The sequence below is a fragment of the Uloborus diversus genome, chromosome 7 (assembly GCF_026930045.1).
Source record: "Uloborus diversus isolate 005 chromosome 7, Udiv.v.3.1, whole genome shotgun sequence".
In the NCBI taxonomy this organism is placed as follows: Eukaryota; Metazoa; Arthropoda; class Arachnida; order Araneae; family Uloboridae; genus Uloborus; species Uloborus diversus.
In genome coordinates this window covers 70,014,137-70,029,753 of record NC_072737.1, presented here as the reverse complement: position 1 = coordinate 70,029,753, position 15,617 = coordinate 70,014,137, and the positions used below count along the sequence as shown (strand labels likewise).

The 15,617-nt window shown below is 35.3% G+C and overlaps 1 protein-coding gene across 1 annotated transcript in view; it reads left to right on the top strand.

Annotated features, from left to right (window-relative positions):
- LOC129226729 (dixin-like) overlaps positions 1-15,617 on the top strand; it is a 73,870-nt gene that overhangs the window by 47,751 nt on the left and 10,502 nt on the right. Inside the window, exon 7 of the mRNA XM_054861358.1 lies at positions 8,972-9,063. Coding sequence (XP_054717333.1) covers positions 8,972-9,063 — 92 coding nt within the window. The remainder of the gene's footprint in view (positions 1-8,971; positions 9,064-15,617) is intronic.

Here is a 15,617-nt window from a genome sequence, read left to right as displayed (position 1 = left end):
GATTAGAGAAGCAACTCTATGTTGTGGCAAAGTGCTTTAGCTGCATATTGTCACAACGGTAACAGAGAAACAACTTTTACAGATTTTGTTTTGTTTAACTGTATTGACACAACGCTAGCAGAGAAACAACTTTTACAGATATCGTTTTGTTTAACTGCATTGACACAACGCCAGAAGATAAACAACTTTTACAGATTTTGTTTTGTTTAACTGCATTGACACAACGCTAGCAGAGAAACAACTTTTACAGATTTTGTTTTGTTTAACTGCATTGACACAACGCTAGTAGAGAAACAACTTTTACAGATTTCGTTTTGTTTAACTGCATTGACACAACGCTAGCAGAGAAACAACTTTTACAGATTTCGTTTTGTTTAGCTGCATTGACACAACGCTAGCAGAGAAACAACTTTTACAGATTTTGTTTTGCTTTCTTGTGCAAGTTTGGCTTTGGTACGTAACCGCGCTTTACTTTACGCGGCAAAGGCTACACTTTATTTTTTAACAAATGAAACTTGATTCTAATCGTACAGAAGCAGTTAATGTTTTTTTTTTAATTTTTTAAATCTTTTTACTTTGTGTGAGCCGTCTTGTGGAATCACGCACATGCAAAGGCTCATAATGTCATGGTTTTTTTAAAAGGGAATAGATATGCCTTTAGTGTAATCATTGCTGCTATCAAACAGTACCGAGTGGTTTTTTCCGGGTTAATAGCAGTGGATAAAACGGGCGATTGGCTAGCGGTATGTAAAGGGCAGACCTAAGAACACGAAGTAGAAAGGATGTTATTAGTTCATTTGCTACGATGATCTGAAATTTGCGAATTGATTTTAAGTGTTTCTAAATAAATAAATTAAATAAATAAATAAATAAAACAAAACAGAATGATAGCATTATTGCTATAAAAATAAACCATCTAAAAATAATTATATGCATCAATATATTTAAAAACCTATGCGTGGAGGAAAAACTTCATTTATTCCCGTCGACAATGAATTATCTTATATTTTTTATTTGTTCAGTAGTAGCAAAATATCGAGGAAATATACTTCTGTTGGGCATAACTATATTTTGGTGAGTCTGTAAACGACTATTATTTGGAAGCGAATGTTCCTCTCAATACACTGAGGCATTCAAAGAAAATGTGGGGGGAAATTCTTTAAATGAGTGTCAAATAGTCTGTACTAGCAAAAAGCGAATCATTTTAGTGCACAAACTGAAGTGAGAGTCATAGAATACTATTTTAGAGTGACGATCAAGGCGTACGAATACGAACGAGTTCTTCCACGGAAGATTTTCATTTATGAAGGTTTTTGATGACATTCAGCTATCGCCAAATCTCTGACATGACGTAAAATCGTTGTCATATTGTGCTATAGAGTAAAAGCACCGAATATGAGGTACCTTTTGTTTTTGTAACCTGCAACTGATATAATCAAGAGAAAAAAAATAAGCGGAAAATAAAACTAAGGGTTCTGGAATTGGGAATATTTCAGATTAAAAGCTTAAAACAAAAATTTTAGTTATAAATTTTAATTTTGAATGCATAAAAAAATAAATAAAAATACATAAATAAACAAAAAATAAAAATACAGAAAAATAAATCCGGAAAATGTTTGTTTACACGGGATGTCTTCGATTATAAAGCACCTCAAAAATGTTAGGAAACAATTGTTTACATCAATACACTTCAAACAAATAATTTTCCTTTTTTAGAATTTTGATTACCAGCGAGTCTATATGAACCTATTTGTGGCATTTTTAACACCATACCTACTGTTCACCCCTTGATCATTTGATTGACCTTGCGCAACAAACGCATACAGCACCCTTTTCATTTTCCCTTTGACTTCTCCATTCCTTTTGAGAAGAAAAATAAACGGTTTCGCGCTCCATACTGCGTATTATAATCGACATTGTGCCTTACCCCATATTGCGCGCTTTTCCAACCTAATTTTCATTCTTAATCTCATGCATTAATTATACACTGGTGGACAAAATTAAGAGATGAAATGCATTTTCACACATTTCTTGAAAAATATCACATAAAACCTGAACAGTTGGTTGCCATATAATAGCACTATGACGCTGGTGCCGCTGAGATGAGTTGACGTATTCTTGTGAGCGTTGCTAAGGCAGCAAGAGGTATAAAAGTCTACAACTAGCTTCTCACCTCATTCCAATCTACGACACAATAACGATTTGTATTGTGTTTCTTGAATAGTTTTTTTTTTTTTTTTTTTTTGGGTGAAATGAGTGAACATCATCGTTTAAGCGAAGGTATGAGGTTAAGAATTGTGGGTAGACTTGAGGCAGGACAGTCCCAAGATCAGGTTGCAAGGGAATTGGGTGAAACCGAAAGCGCTGTTCTGTTTTGAATTTGTGGAGACAGTTTAAAAACAGTGGGACAGTGTCCAGAAGGCCTGGACAATATTGTCTGAGAGCAACAACGCCCAATAAAGACCAGTGGGCAATTCCACAGAAAAGGGGAAAAGGTGGCAGAATTTTAAAATAATCTTTTTCTCACAATTTTGGTATCAATGGAAAGGTAATTATCTGAAGTGCATCGAAATAACAAAAATATGCAACAAAAGAAAAAATAATTAGAGTTCCAAGGCTTCAAATCAGGTTGTTATGATCATGTTCTTACGAGTAACTTTTTTATACGACTTAAGAATAGCTGTCTGATACTTACATTGTCGCATTTTTCAAATATTCTCTCTAAAATATGCTTTTCAGAACTCTCTAGAAGAGTTATATACAAAAAAATTGCACTTTAACTGCAAAACTTAATTTTTAAGGATTTTTTCATATAAGGCATTTTTGTAATTCTACGTCCGACACTAAATTGGCTGAAAGTTTATATTATGTAAAACTGAGTGGAGATTTTTACAAAATATTTTGTCTGCAAATAAAGATTTTATATGCAATTAAAAATAATCATTTAAATTAAATTTCAAAAAACTAGTTATGCTTAAATAAATGGTCAGAAAAATTTCTACGTCCGACACCAATATTTTCCTAACTGAAACTAGGTTTATAAGTATACGCAAATTCCTGGTTAAATTAAATAATTCACACATGCTATTCATGCCTAATTATGTATTTATATTTATATTTTACATAACATAAATTTAAAGAACATATACACAATATTTTGACTGGGGAATATATCTGAAGATAAGAAATGAATCTCATATGTTTATCAATAGCGATTAAAGCAGTTATGTATAAAATTATGAATATTTAAGCAGCATTAGGGTTCTCAGTTCAAAAATAACACTCCTCCCTTCCCCAGTTTTCAATTAAAAACTCTCAGGTATTTTTGGTGAACTCACAACAACCCGTTTGTGCCTAGAAATGCTCAGTTTCATTTTCAGCAATTTGTAACCAACATCCAAATTTCTTATTATTTGTTAATATGTTAGATTTTTCTTCATTAAAATTCTACAAATCAATCTTCATTTCTTTTCACCCTAGAGATTGAGTTTTTTGTTGTTCCCATAGAGATTGTAAAAAAAAAACAAAAACTTGACAAAATGCGTCTAATCTCTCTTGTTCTCGTTATAGTATTTTCCTTATTTTATGAGTGAAGGCTTAAAATACAAATTTCCTGGAATGGTATATAGATATTGATACATTAGGGGTGTCTATCTCCCCAAAAGCAATGAGATCCCTCTACACCCCCCCCCCCCCCAAATCCCTCAAGAACACCCAGAAGAATAATATTTTGTCAGAAAAACAAAGAAATATCTTGAAAAACATTCCTTGTAAACAAGTTCTATGACATAACTTGGGCCATGACCCCCCCTCCCTCTCTACATTCTTTTTGTATAAAATTTTTAGTTTCAAATTATTTCAATTTTCACAAAATTATTTGATTTTTCACAAAAAATGGAGCCCAGGGAAAAATTCTGCACAGACTCCTGTTATGCATATTTTCCCCTTTTTTATGCTTTAAAATACCATGATACATAATTCCATAAACAAATTAAGAGTTAAACAGCTTTTTAAGATGTTCTTTTCATGTCGGATGTTGTCTGCTTTGCACATTCTACGTCCGACACCAACTATTCTACGTCCGACACCAAGGGGAAAAAACTTTTGTGCTATTTATCCGTGAATTAATTTGGTGAAAAAGGAAAAATTATTCATATTTCAGCTTTACTTTACAACATTCAAGTAGTCAAAAAATCTGAAAACAGTTCATTGAGCTGAAACTTGGGTTTTTTCAACGTACGTCAATTTTCAGTTCCCCTTTCATCTACGTCCGACACCATGACGTTTTTTATTTTTAATATTTATAGTTTAAATTTTTTTTCAGCAATTCTATAAGTTTTTATATTGTTCCTACATACACAAGTATTGAGAAAAAAAAAATGGCTCAGTTCATCCATTTTAATTCTAAAAAAAATGAACCTTTATTGGTAAATTTCATGCAAATTCTACGTCCGACACCGTGGAATTGCCCCAGTATTTGTTACTTGCAGCTAAGCGCGAGAGGACGTCTACAGCGACACAATTGTGTAGGGACCGCGGTGCTGCCACAGGAACATTAGTTTCAAGCAAGGCAGTTGCCAGGAGGCTTGGTGAAAGAGGGTTGTATGCTAAGAAACCCGCCATTTGCATCCTACTCACTCACTCCCACAAAAGAGAGCATGCACAATGGTACAGACATAGCACCAGCACTGGACACTGTTCCAAAGGGCTAATACACTTTTCACATATGAGTCCAGGTTCGGTCTACAACTTGATTCTCGACGAATATTTATATGGAGAGAACCTGGGATCCGATACCATCCCAATAACATCACGGAAAGGGTCATTTTGCTTTTGGAGGGTTGATGATTTGGGCAGAGATCATGCAAGATACCCGCACACCACTCCATGTGTTTGCCACTGGTTCCGTGAATGACCAGAGGTACAGGCAGGATATCCTACAACCCTATGTGCGTCTTTTCAGGGGTGCTGTTAGCCTTGAATTCGTTTTTATGCACGACAATGCCGACAACATAGGGCTGCCCTGGTTGAGGAGTATCTGGAAAGCGAAGATATTCATTGAATGGATTGGCCAGCCAAATCTCCTGACCTTAACCCTAATGAACATGCTTGGAGTGCCCTTGAGAGGAGTATTGCGGTACAACATTCTCACCCAGAACCATTTCAGAGTTAAAAGCCGCTCTGGTGGATGAATGGGAGGACCTTCTACAAGCATATCTTAATTCTCTTATTAACAGCATACATACTCGTTGTGTATGCTGTCTATCTGTTAGAGGTGACCACACACCATACTAGAGGCGGCCACACCCATACGAGCCTCACTTTAATCGCCATCTTTCATCCTGAAGTTCAGTCCCCATTAGACATTTGTCAATAACTTTTGCCAATGAATAGCACTTTAATTTTTGCTTTGCACACACTATTGTGTTACTATAAGTTACATCCGTACCAAATTTCATTTATTTTTATCCAATATTTATCGAGATATTTGGGAAAATGCTTTCCATCTCCTAATTTTGTCCACCAGTTTACTTGAAACCAGGGCTGCGGAGTCGGAAGGAAAATGGTCGACTCCCACTCTTGGATTTTTGAAACGCCCGACTCCGACTCCGACTCCGGATTTTTTATAATTTTTTTAATTGTATTTTTACAACTCCCTCTCTCCCTTCAGGGGAAGGGGGGAACCTCTAAACAGAGATTGAAATATTAATTCCTTTTTATGACAATTTCGCATTTTGTTTTTTATTGTAATCCCAAGACGCATACAACGTTAGAAATTCAGTTTAAAAATCAAATTTTGCAATAGTTACGAGTTAAAAAGTGAGATGACTTAAAAATCCCTTTTAAAAAATTTGAAAAGGATTATCTGTAATTTGCCCCTCTTTAATGTTTAACAAATAGATATTGATCAAAACGTGTGCTTTCAATTTTTGAAAGCTGTAACTTGAGAGAAAAAAAAGCTTTTTTTTTCAAAATCCAAGTTCTTGAGAGGGGGTGGTTTGCCCCGGGTGACACCCATCTGGTAGATGACACCCAAAGTTAATTTCAGAGTTAATAAAAAATATAAATGCTTTAATTCTGAAAATTTTGGCGAATATATTTTAAATTATATTTCATCAATAAAATTTCAACGAAAATAGGGTACATATACGTAAGGAGATAATTTTACACAAAATGTGGCGGCGGTATACAAATTTGTACGAATATATTTTACGATACCTATATTTCTTCTTCACTAAATTTTTAATTCAAATTTTATTGACTGCTTTAGAATTAACCTTAATATGAAGACTTTTAAATTAACTGCAATTATTGAGTGTTGTAATCAAGAAATAATTTACACTTATTTTGTTCCATACTTTTTAGTGAGAACCAAGCTTATGCAAATAGTCTTAACAAAGAAAAAAACATTAGATTATTTCATCGGATCTTCGGATTCGTGTTTTCGCGCCAGAACTTCTTTGAATTTGCCAATCACCCTTAAACGTTTCAGCCTTAGCTACGGGCCTCGACTTACTAATTTGTTACGTTTCTTTTACTATTTTATAACTGAGATCGAACAAAACACTATATTTCTATTTTTATTTGAAAGTGATGACTTGAAAATGTTAGGCAACAAAACCGTTTGCTGACAGTTGCTATTAGTTAAGTTAAAAAGCAAGCAAACTAGGGGACGGCTACAGAAAGTTCGGTAAGCACTCAAGCTAGCTGATTGCCATAATGGCAGTTATTTTCTCATTAGTATCTTTTTATACATGTAATCGAATCATGGTAGTCAGTTTTTAAAAAATGCAAGGAGAGTCAGTGAAAAGGAAAGAGAAAAAGAAGCCCGGAGTCGGAGTCGGAATGTTTTCTAACAACTCCGACTCCGACTCCTTTACCCCAAAATCAGTCCGACTCCGACTCCACAGCCCTGCTTGAAACGAATAAATACGCCGGCCTTGTCTAGGGGCAGAGAAGTCTGGTAGGTAAGTCAGTAGGGAGGTCCTGAGCTCGAATGTCATGCTCGGGCATGGATGTACTCTCTCTTTCTCCTGTCTTTGTCCTTTCTTTGTTGAGGCCCCCTGCATTCAAATTTTATATTTTTTGCCATTGGATAAAGTAATTTTATCCATAGACTAAAGGGCGATTCTCGAAAAAATGTCCCGTGCGTAACGCCAAGCTTTTTATTCTATTCAAGTAACTATTTATGGAATATGGGATTAACTGTTATGCTTTGATAGTATATTAAAGCATGTATTATTCCCCAACAACATTATTTTTTGAAGGCTTTGGTTAGCTGGAAAAAATGAAAAAACTTAACGTTACGCACGGAGCATTTTTTCTAGAAGCACTCTAAAGTATTTTCATCCATCTGGGAGACTCTAAATATCGGGGGCCCTAGGCCACAGACTAGTTGGCCTAGTTTGTATGAATGTATTGTTATGCCGTGAATGGTTGTCTACCCCATAAATGGGTCCTTATGGCATGCGTGTACTGTGGAAGTCGGACTTCGCACCAAAGTACGGTTCAATTGGAAAAGTGAAACAGCGCACCGCAACTTGCCAGCCTAGCTAGCACAAGGCAACAGAACAACAGCGAATAAATACTGAAAAAAATACGTACTTGGCGCTAACACAGAAGAAATAATAACGTATAATCAGGGGCGTGCACAAGGGGGGAGAAGGAACACCTGTTGGCTCGGGCCCGAGCCTGAAGGTGGCCCAACATTTCTAAATTGAGGGATGAAATACATGTAGGGACATAGGGTTATGCAATATGTAGGGTGGCCGTAAAAGTCATTTGTGACGGGCCCTAAAATTTCTGTGCACGCCCCTGCGTATAATGCATAGTAATACAACGTATAAGAGCGGTGCAATCTGATTACTGTAGCACCGTGGAATAATTTCGGAACTGTACAACATGCTAACCCCTTAACTCCACAATTGCAGCGCAGACCATTATTTTTGGTCACAACCATCAACTTTCACACAACTAGTTCCGAAAATTTCCGGAAATGTTGAATGTATGTATAAAATATACACAGGTGCTCCATCGATCGTGGTGGCCTGATCAGACAGACTTCGGACTCGTAACCGTAGGACTCCGGATTCGATTCCAAGCCGGTCGAAGTTCCTCTTTGCTCGTTGATGGTGACTGGGGCAAGTTAAATATGCCGTGGGTCATAAAGTCCTCCAAGTGAATCAATACCTTTGAGGAGACCAGACCAGACCAGGGAGAGACCAGACCAGAGAGAAAGACTAGAGATTCTGGACTTCTGGTCTGAATCAAAAAACAGAGTCGCTTTCAGGCTGCTTCAGGTACCTGATTAGGGATTTGTTATTCAATCCAACCGGTTAAATAACAAATAGAGGTATAGTCTGACCACCGTTTAGATGGAAAGGCAGACATCTGGTTTACAGTCGGAAATAAACGCATCTATTAGTTTTCAGGGACGTCTCCTTTGCAGATGTATGTTAACCTCTAAATTATGCAGAGTCATATTCAAATGAGCGGAATACACGCGTCAAATTTTTACTTTTCCACCTCATTCAGATACACTCCTGTTAACCGGACGTTTGCCGATTCCATATATCCCGTGAGGAAACTGTAGATACGGGGGACCCTGAAGTGTGATATGGTATGTGATATTAGGAAGTACCGTTATAATGGGTGACTTTACCCTATGTATATTTTTTATTCCAAGAAGGAAACACTAGAGCGTAGATGTTTAGGGCGAGTTTAAGTTAGTTTAATTTAAAACGCGATTAAAACTTGTTAGGAGGAAAGAGGCACCACTAACAACTAATAGATGCATCCACTTCCACGTAGGATATCGAATGATTACCTTTTCTTATAATTGGTACTAGGACAGTACTCTTATAAAGTTTGTAGTACATTAACTAATTAATTAATCTTTACGGATTAATTTTAGATTTTTGAGTCAAGAACTTAAAAATGTATTTTTTCTTTCTTTCTTTTTTTTTTACAGACGACGCTTGTAGAATTTCAGAAGTATTTGTTGAGCAGCTACTGAAAGACGTGCAACTGGCAAAGAGACAACTGTTACTTCTGCAGGAAACAGTAAGGATTTCACCAGGAAACATCATATTGACTTGGAATATTGTTATTAGCTTGTGTTCTTTTTTTTAAATTGTAGGCCATTCGACCGAATCGGACTCACACTAAGTATAAAAGGAAATCTACGTTTTTTATGTTGATAAATTAAACATTGCAGGAAATAAATGAAGTATAGTTAATAAGTACACCGAAAACAAATTTCTAAAATCAACAGGGCTTTAAAAATGGGATTGGGGGTTACCTTGACGAAATTGGATAAGAATCGTAAATAAACCCTTTATTTTGCGTTTCAAAATCGCGGTGATGGTAAAAAAATTTCAAGTTTGCTAAATACAAAAAAAAAAGAAAAAAAAGAAGCATTTAGAAACGATTTAAAATTGAAGACGACTTGGATAAAAGATAGTTCGAAAACCTGCAATGCATAAAAAGTTTAAAATGCTCAAAATCCAAATATGTACTTGCTTAAGCTAAGCGTTGAAATTAATTCGTTAAGTTTATTAATAAAATTAACTTTATAATTACTATTATTTTTCATTGTTTCTCGGCAACAATTAAAAAGCGGAAGGATGTTGACTTTACTTAAAATAAAAAAATAAGAATTTATTTGTTGTCGTGTCTCATAGTTGTGAGAAAGATAGGTGCCATTGTTTTATAAGGAGGGTGGATTTCTAATAAGACAACACGCAGTTTTTCCATTTACAAACAGTACATTACAAGGAAGATTTACATTACAAGAGAAGAGAAACAACACCGAGGGGACCGGTGGGAATCGAGTCCACGCCCTCCAGCATACAAAGCAAGTATTTCCAATGGTCTACCATCACAAATTTCCTGAACATGAAAGTGAAAGCATAAATTTAAAATTAGAACTGCTCATGAATAAAGGAATCACCCAGGACTGTTGCTTTGAAAATTGACTGCTACTGAAATTTCGATGCATTATTTAACTTGCTCTTGAGAAAAATATGTTTTAATTCGTTTTGAAACTGTAGTTCCGGTACTAGCATGTTTTAAAAATAATTTGATAAGTTATTAATGCACACTATTTAAAACATTTTTAAATAGTTGAAACAAGTGCATTTAAAATAAAGTAGTTGACCTGTACGAAGCATTCGCTCTCAACACAAGGAATTCAAAAACCCAGTTTTTTTTTTTTTTTTTTTTTTAAACAGCAAAACGTGATTTATTTCTTTATTTTACACTAATAACCGTTCAAAAAGCTTTAAAGTTGTGTCTTACTTTTGACGTTTGATGAAATATTAAGGAAGTACCCACGAAAGGCACTTTTGAGAAATAATTATACATGCTTGTTTACCATTTTAAAACACACTCGTTTTTCTGATTTCAATGCGACAACACTACTGTGGGTTTCAATATTGCAGCCAATAAGTTAGGATTATATATTCATGAAAATTTGAACCGGAATTCAGTTGAGCTAGATTAGTCATTCAAAAACTACATTTTCTGACCTATGCGGGGACTGATCCCATGATCTTCGAGTGATTAGCAGAACGCTCTTACCAACTGAGATAATGGGCGTCTACCTCGGGTTTCTATAGGGGAGAGTGTTGTACCTTGGGACACTTTTTATATTTTAGTTTTTAGCGTCAATTATTTGAATCAAATTTAAAATCTAAAAGTCACATTAAACTGCCCCAACGTACGTCCGTGCAATATATTTTTTTAAAATTCAAACAATTTGAAAATAAAATGTTAAAATCCATTTAAAGTAAAAGTTCCAAGCTGTCCAAAGGTACAACATCCTATTGTACCTTGGGACGTATCCTGTTGTACAATGGCAAAGTATTCATGATTAAGGAAATAGCCATATAACTTAAACCAATTTTGCACCAGAAAACAAAAAAAAAAAAAAATTCATGGTAGTGAATTAAATCATGAAAATTTAATAATGAATTATGAATAATGAATTATTATCTAACATTAAATGTGTTTAAAAGACTACATAAGATTAGAACATTGTTTCATGTTGCTAAAAATATCTTAAATATTAAGAACCATGTATCTGTTGTACCTTGGAACATGTCCTAAGGTACAAAATGTTTGACTGTCCCAAGGTACAATCACCATGTGGTTTAAGAAAAACCAAAATGATGGTCAATCTAGATGCACTATTATTTCCTCATAAGCAAAATATTTTAAGTACTTCTCTTTTATAACAAAATAAAATTCAGTTGATTAGTTTTACAAATACAAAGACAGAAAATGAAATAAAAATGTAGAAAATATTTACTTTGAAGCCATGAAATTTTCTTTCTCTCAAAAAATCGTTCATTTTACTCATATGATGCTAATTTTTACTGTGGCACCATTTAGTAGTGAAGGTTACTATTAGAGATTACAAAAACATGGTGATAAAAATAGATGGCTAAAAATAGATTCTTAGAAATTAGCAGTGTCCCAAGATACAAAGGTCTCAAGGTACAACACTCTCCCCTGCACTAAAGCAATGCGTAATAAAGCAAAAAATAAATTAAAACCGATGCCTCTGCCTTGTTAGAACATTTTTTAAAAGTGAATCTCTTTGTGCTTGTGATCTTTCTTGTGTTGTCTTGTATGTTGAAAAGAAATCAACCGTCTTTATGCAATGGCAACATATAGCTTTAGTGTGATTACTAACTATCACATTACAACAACAACAACAACAACAACATTAGTGACAAAAGGAGAAAGATCAAAATGTAAAATGTGCATTAACTATGACCGGTCACCTCGAGTGTTTTACATTGTTGTAAACTTATCAAGGTATGCATTAAAAATAATTTTAAATCGTACGTTCAAAATGTGCTTTGGTTCAAGATAGCAGAGTGCATCTAACAATCAATTTAAAGATTCATTAATCTCTTATTTCATTTTTATGCGTAGATTTTTTGAAAATTCTCTTTAAATCGAATCATTACATCGAATGTGAGGTGTCAATGTTTGAATGTGCAAGAAGCCTTTATTTATTTGTTTATTTATTTATTTATTGTTTTTTTTAAATTTATTTATTTCATTTTGAAGTGAGGTACGTTGTGCGGTATAGTAAGGGTTTTTTTTCTTTTCTTTTCTTTTTTCGTAATTTAGTTCCAAAATGTGGCGATGAATAGAGTAAATGTCCAAAGTAAATAAATAAAAGAGAGAAAAAAAAAACCCACATAATATTGTTTTCCTGTGTTCATAGGACCTTGAAAATGTTTCTATAAGTGATTCATCACGTTTGTGAGTTTAAGAAACTTTCTTATCGCCATCACTGCATCTACTTCCATGAAAATGACTCATAAGAACACGTTGATCTTAAGTGGTATATGTAGTCGAAATTGCATTGCAAATAAAATTGATCGCCATGTGACTTATTTGCACAAAAAGCGCAGAGCATTTACGTGCATTTCCTTTTCAAACATTAGAAGTTCATGTTCCTTTTGTCCGAAAACGATTCTTCGTACTCTTTTATGCTTTAACTTAGCGAACAAAACTCTGAGTTAAAGCAATTTTCATCATCTTCCACGCAATAGTTAAAATGCTTATAAACAACGCGCTGAAAGTCGATTCAAATAGATTCGAATAATTTAAGAAATTTAACTGACTTTCGAGAAAATATTCAATTCTTTTATCATGTTATTCTTATGACACTTCTAAATACAAACCCCGTTTTCTTTCTTTTTTTCTTTCTTTCCTTTTTTTTTTCAAGAATTTTATTCAACTACTTCTTAGTAATGAATAAAAGTTGCTTTTTTTTAAGTTTGTGTTTATTACAGAAAAGAGCTGAAATCTTTACTAATAATAAAGCAGAAAGTCTCTCTGTCCGGAGGATGTCTGGATGTCTGTAGGATGTTTGTAGGATGTCTGTAGGATGTCTGGATGTCTGTGACGCGCATAGCGCCTAAACCGTTCGGCCGATTTTCATGAAATTTGTCACAAAGTTAGTAAGTAGCATGGGGGTGTGCACCTCGAAGCGATTTTTCGAAAATTCGATGTGGTTCTTTTTTTATTCCAATTTAAAAAAAAACTATCATAAATTACGAAATTATCATAACGTGGAACCGTAACATGGGCACAAGCCAATCGGCGAGATACGAAATTATCATAACGTGGAACTGAAACGTCGGTGCAAGCCAATTGGCGAGAAAATTCATCATACATTATTTGTAAATATACAAGCGAACCAAAAGACCTTTAATTTTTCTATTACGGGCGAAGCCGTGCGGGTGCCACTAGTGAATTCATAAAAAGAAGAATTATTGCAGCATTATACTTTTGCAATTATACAAGGCAAGCAATCTCAATGTTATCTCCCCCCCCCCCTTCAATCTCGTTTATTGGGGGTTCATACTTAGACTATTGAGAGATAGACAAGCTATTCCATTCAGTCATTGTATCCGCTGAAACAGATTTAAAGGCGACAAGTTTTATTATGTCCGGAGAGAAGATCAAATAATTTCACCGCCGCGTACCACGTGGTTCGCTCACCGGTCCTTTGGACACCCTTCCTCTGTCGCTATTCTACGAGAGCGCAACTTTTAGAACCATTTTTAAATCGGCATAACTCAACAACTTACTGTAGAAATTGAAAAAAAAAAAAAAAAAAAAAAAAAACATCGATGATTCAGTGAACTATGCGCTTGAGGGTGACAGAAAAAAAAAGTGTGCCATAACATTTCACGCAGAAGGAGTCACGGAGTCGCTGGTCTCCCCTCACTTTCCCCCGCGAAGATTCTAGATTCTTGCGACAACCACACCCACTTTCGGTATCTATGTGTTAATGATCTAAGCTTCAATCCCGTTAATGATTAATCTTCAATCCCGGTCATTCCCCTCTGCGCTTCAGAAATGTAATGAAAATGTACATTTGTGTATGTATTTTCTTGTTTTTTCTTTTCCTATCAATGTACTGATCATGTTCCATCTACCCCCCCCCCCCGGAAAACTTCGAAATGACGCGCCTGCCCACCCTATCTACGCGATCACCGTCGTCTTGAATAGACTTCGAGCGGAAATAGAGAAATCACTCAATTACTCGAATGTCAGTTCGAGAAGAAACTGCTCTATAAAGAGAGAGGTTGGTCATTTGAGCAAAGAAGGAGGGCTCTCCCATTATGTCTTTGTTTCGGTTTTCATTTCGCTGCCCGCCAACATTTCGCCAACGAAACAATGGATGGCATAAAGAGCACTGATTGTCGTTTGTCTGTTGTCTGTGTTAAAGGATGCGCGCGGCGTTCCGCTCGCTTGCATTGCGAAATGAAGGGATATTGTCGCAAGCGAAGTCCTTGCGGGGTAAACTAAAAACACTTGTTGATTGACGGAAAAAGGATCATAATTTTATGGCAGGAATTTTAATTCAATTGCCAAAGAGAGTAGAGGAGAATAGACCATAAAAAACACAGGGCCCAACGATAACTTTGGGGGCTGTAGACAGAAGTGCCCCCCCCCCTAAGATCAAGGGCGCACCCCCTAAAAGCAAGAGCCCCAATAAAAATGAGAAAAATACCCTCAAAACACCTCTTCCAAAAAAATTTCAATGGTGCAGTCCTGCGCCATGATCCCCCCCCCTCCACCGGGGTGAGCACACCTGCCGTAGGTATACAATTGTCGGGAACCCCACTCGGTTTAATCTCAAATAAAGTATATATTTTGTAGTATAGATTTTGTTTGTGGACAAAATGTTGCTCATGTAAGATTTATTCATTTATTTTTGATAAATATGAGACCATACAAAGTGCCATTTAAAAAAAAAATTAAAAAATTCGAAAATAGTGTTACAAATTCTGTAAAAAGTAATTATTTTTGTGATTAATTTGTTGTAATCTAGCTAAATTCGGCGTTTATTCCATTATTCTTCATCTAGAATTATTGTAGTAACTAAACCAGTAAATAGCTTTTTGTAATGTACCTACAACCCCCTAACATTCGGCTGAAGTATACGGTCCCCTCATTTCTGAATAATAAAATTTGTGAATGGAAAGAAATGAGAAAGTGGTAGAACGGTGTAGGATTTTCTGGAATACTTGAGAAGCTCTCTTTCGGTGTTTATAAATAGCCGTGCCGCGTGATAAAAAGTCAGTCTCGACTGAGCCGTTGTGCTGAGAGTGTATTAGCTTTGATTTGCGAAGCAGTCTTGCGCTGTGTTTTTGCGTATTTTGATGTAAATACGTATGGGACCGTTGAGTGTACGGTGTTAATTGATATTTGCCTAATTGCTATGGTTAATTTAGCAGTTGTTAACGATATTTCTTGTACATAATTGTAAATAAATCTCCTGTGTTTTCTCAAGAACTGTGTCGTCATTTAAAGAAAGATTAAAACTGCATGGAACTGGTAACAATATATTTTTAACAAATGAAGTAGTTTTGGAGGTCCTATATCTGGGCCACATGGACCCATCTTTGTACAAATAAGCTGAAGTGTGAGTGTCTGGAGTAAACTCGGAACTAGCAGATCGATTTCGTTGACGTTTTCAGTTTTTGTTAGGAAGGTTTATAGACCGTTTCTGAAACAATTCGATAAATAGTTATTTTTGAATTCGAAATTTAATTTTAGGGTACCATCCGAAAAAAAGGCTT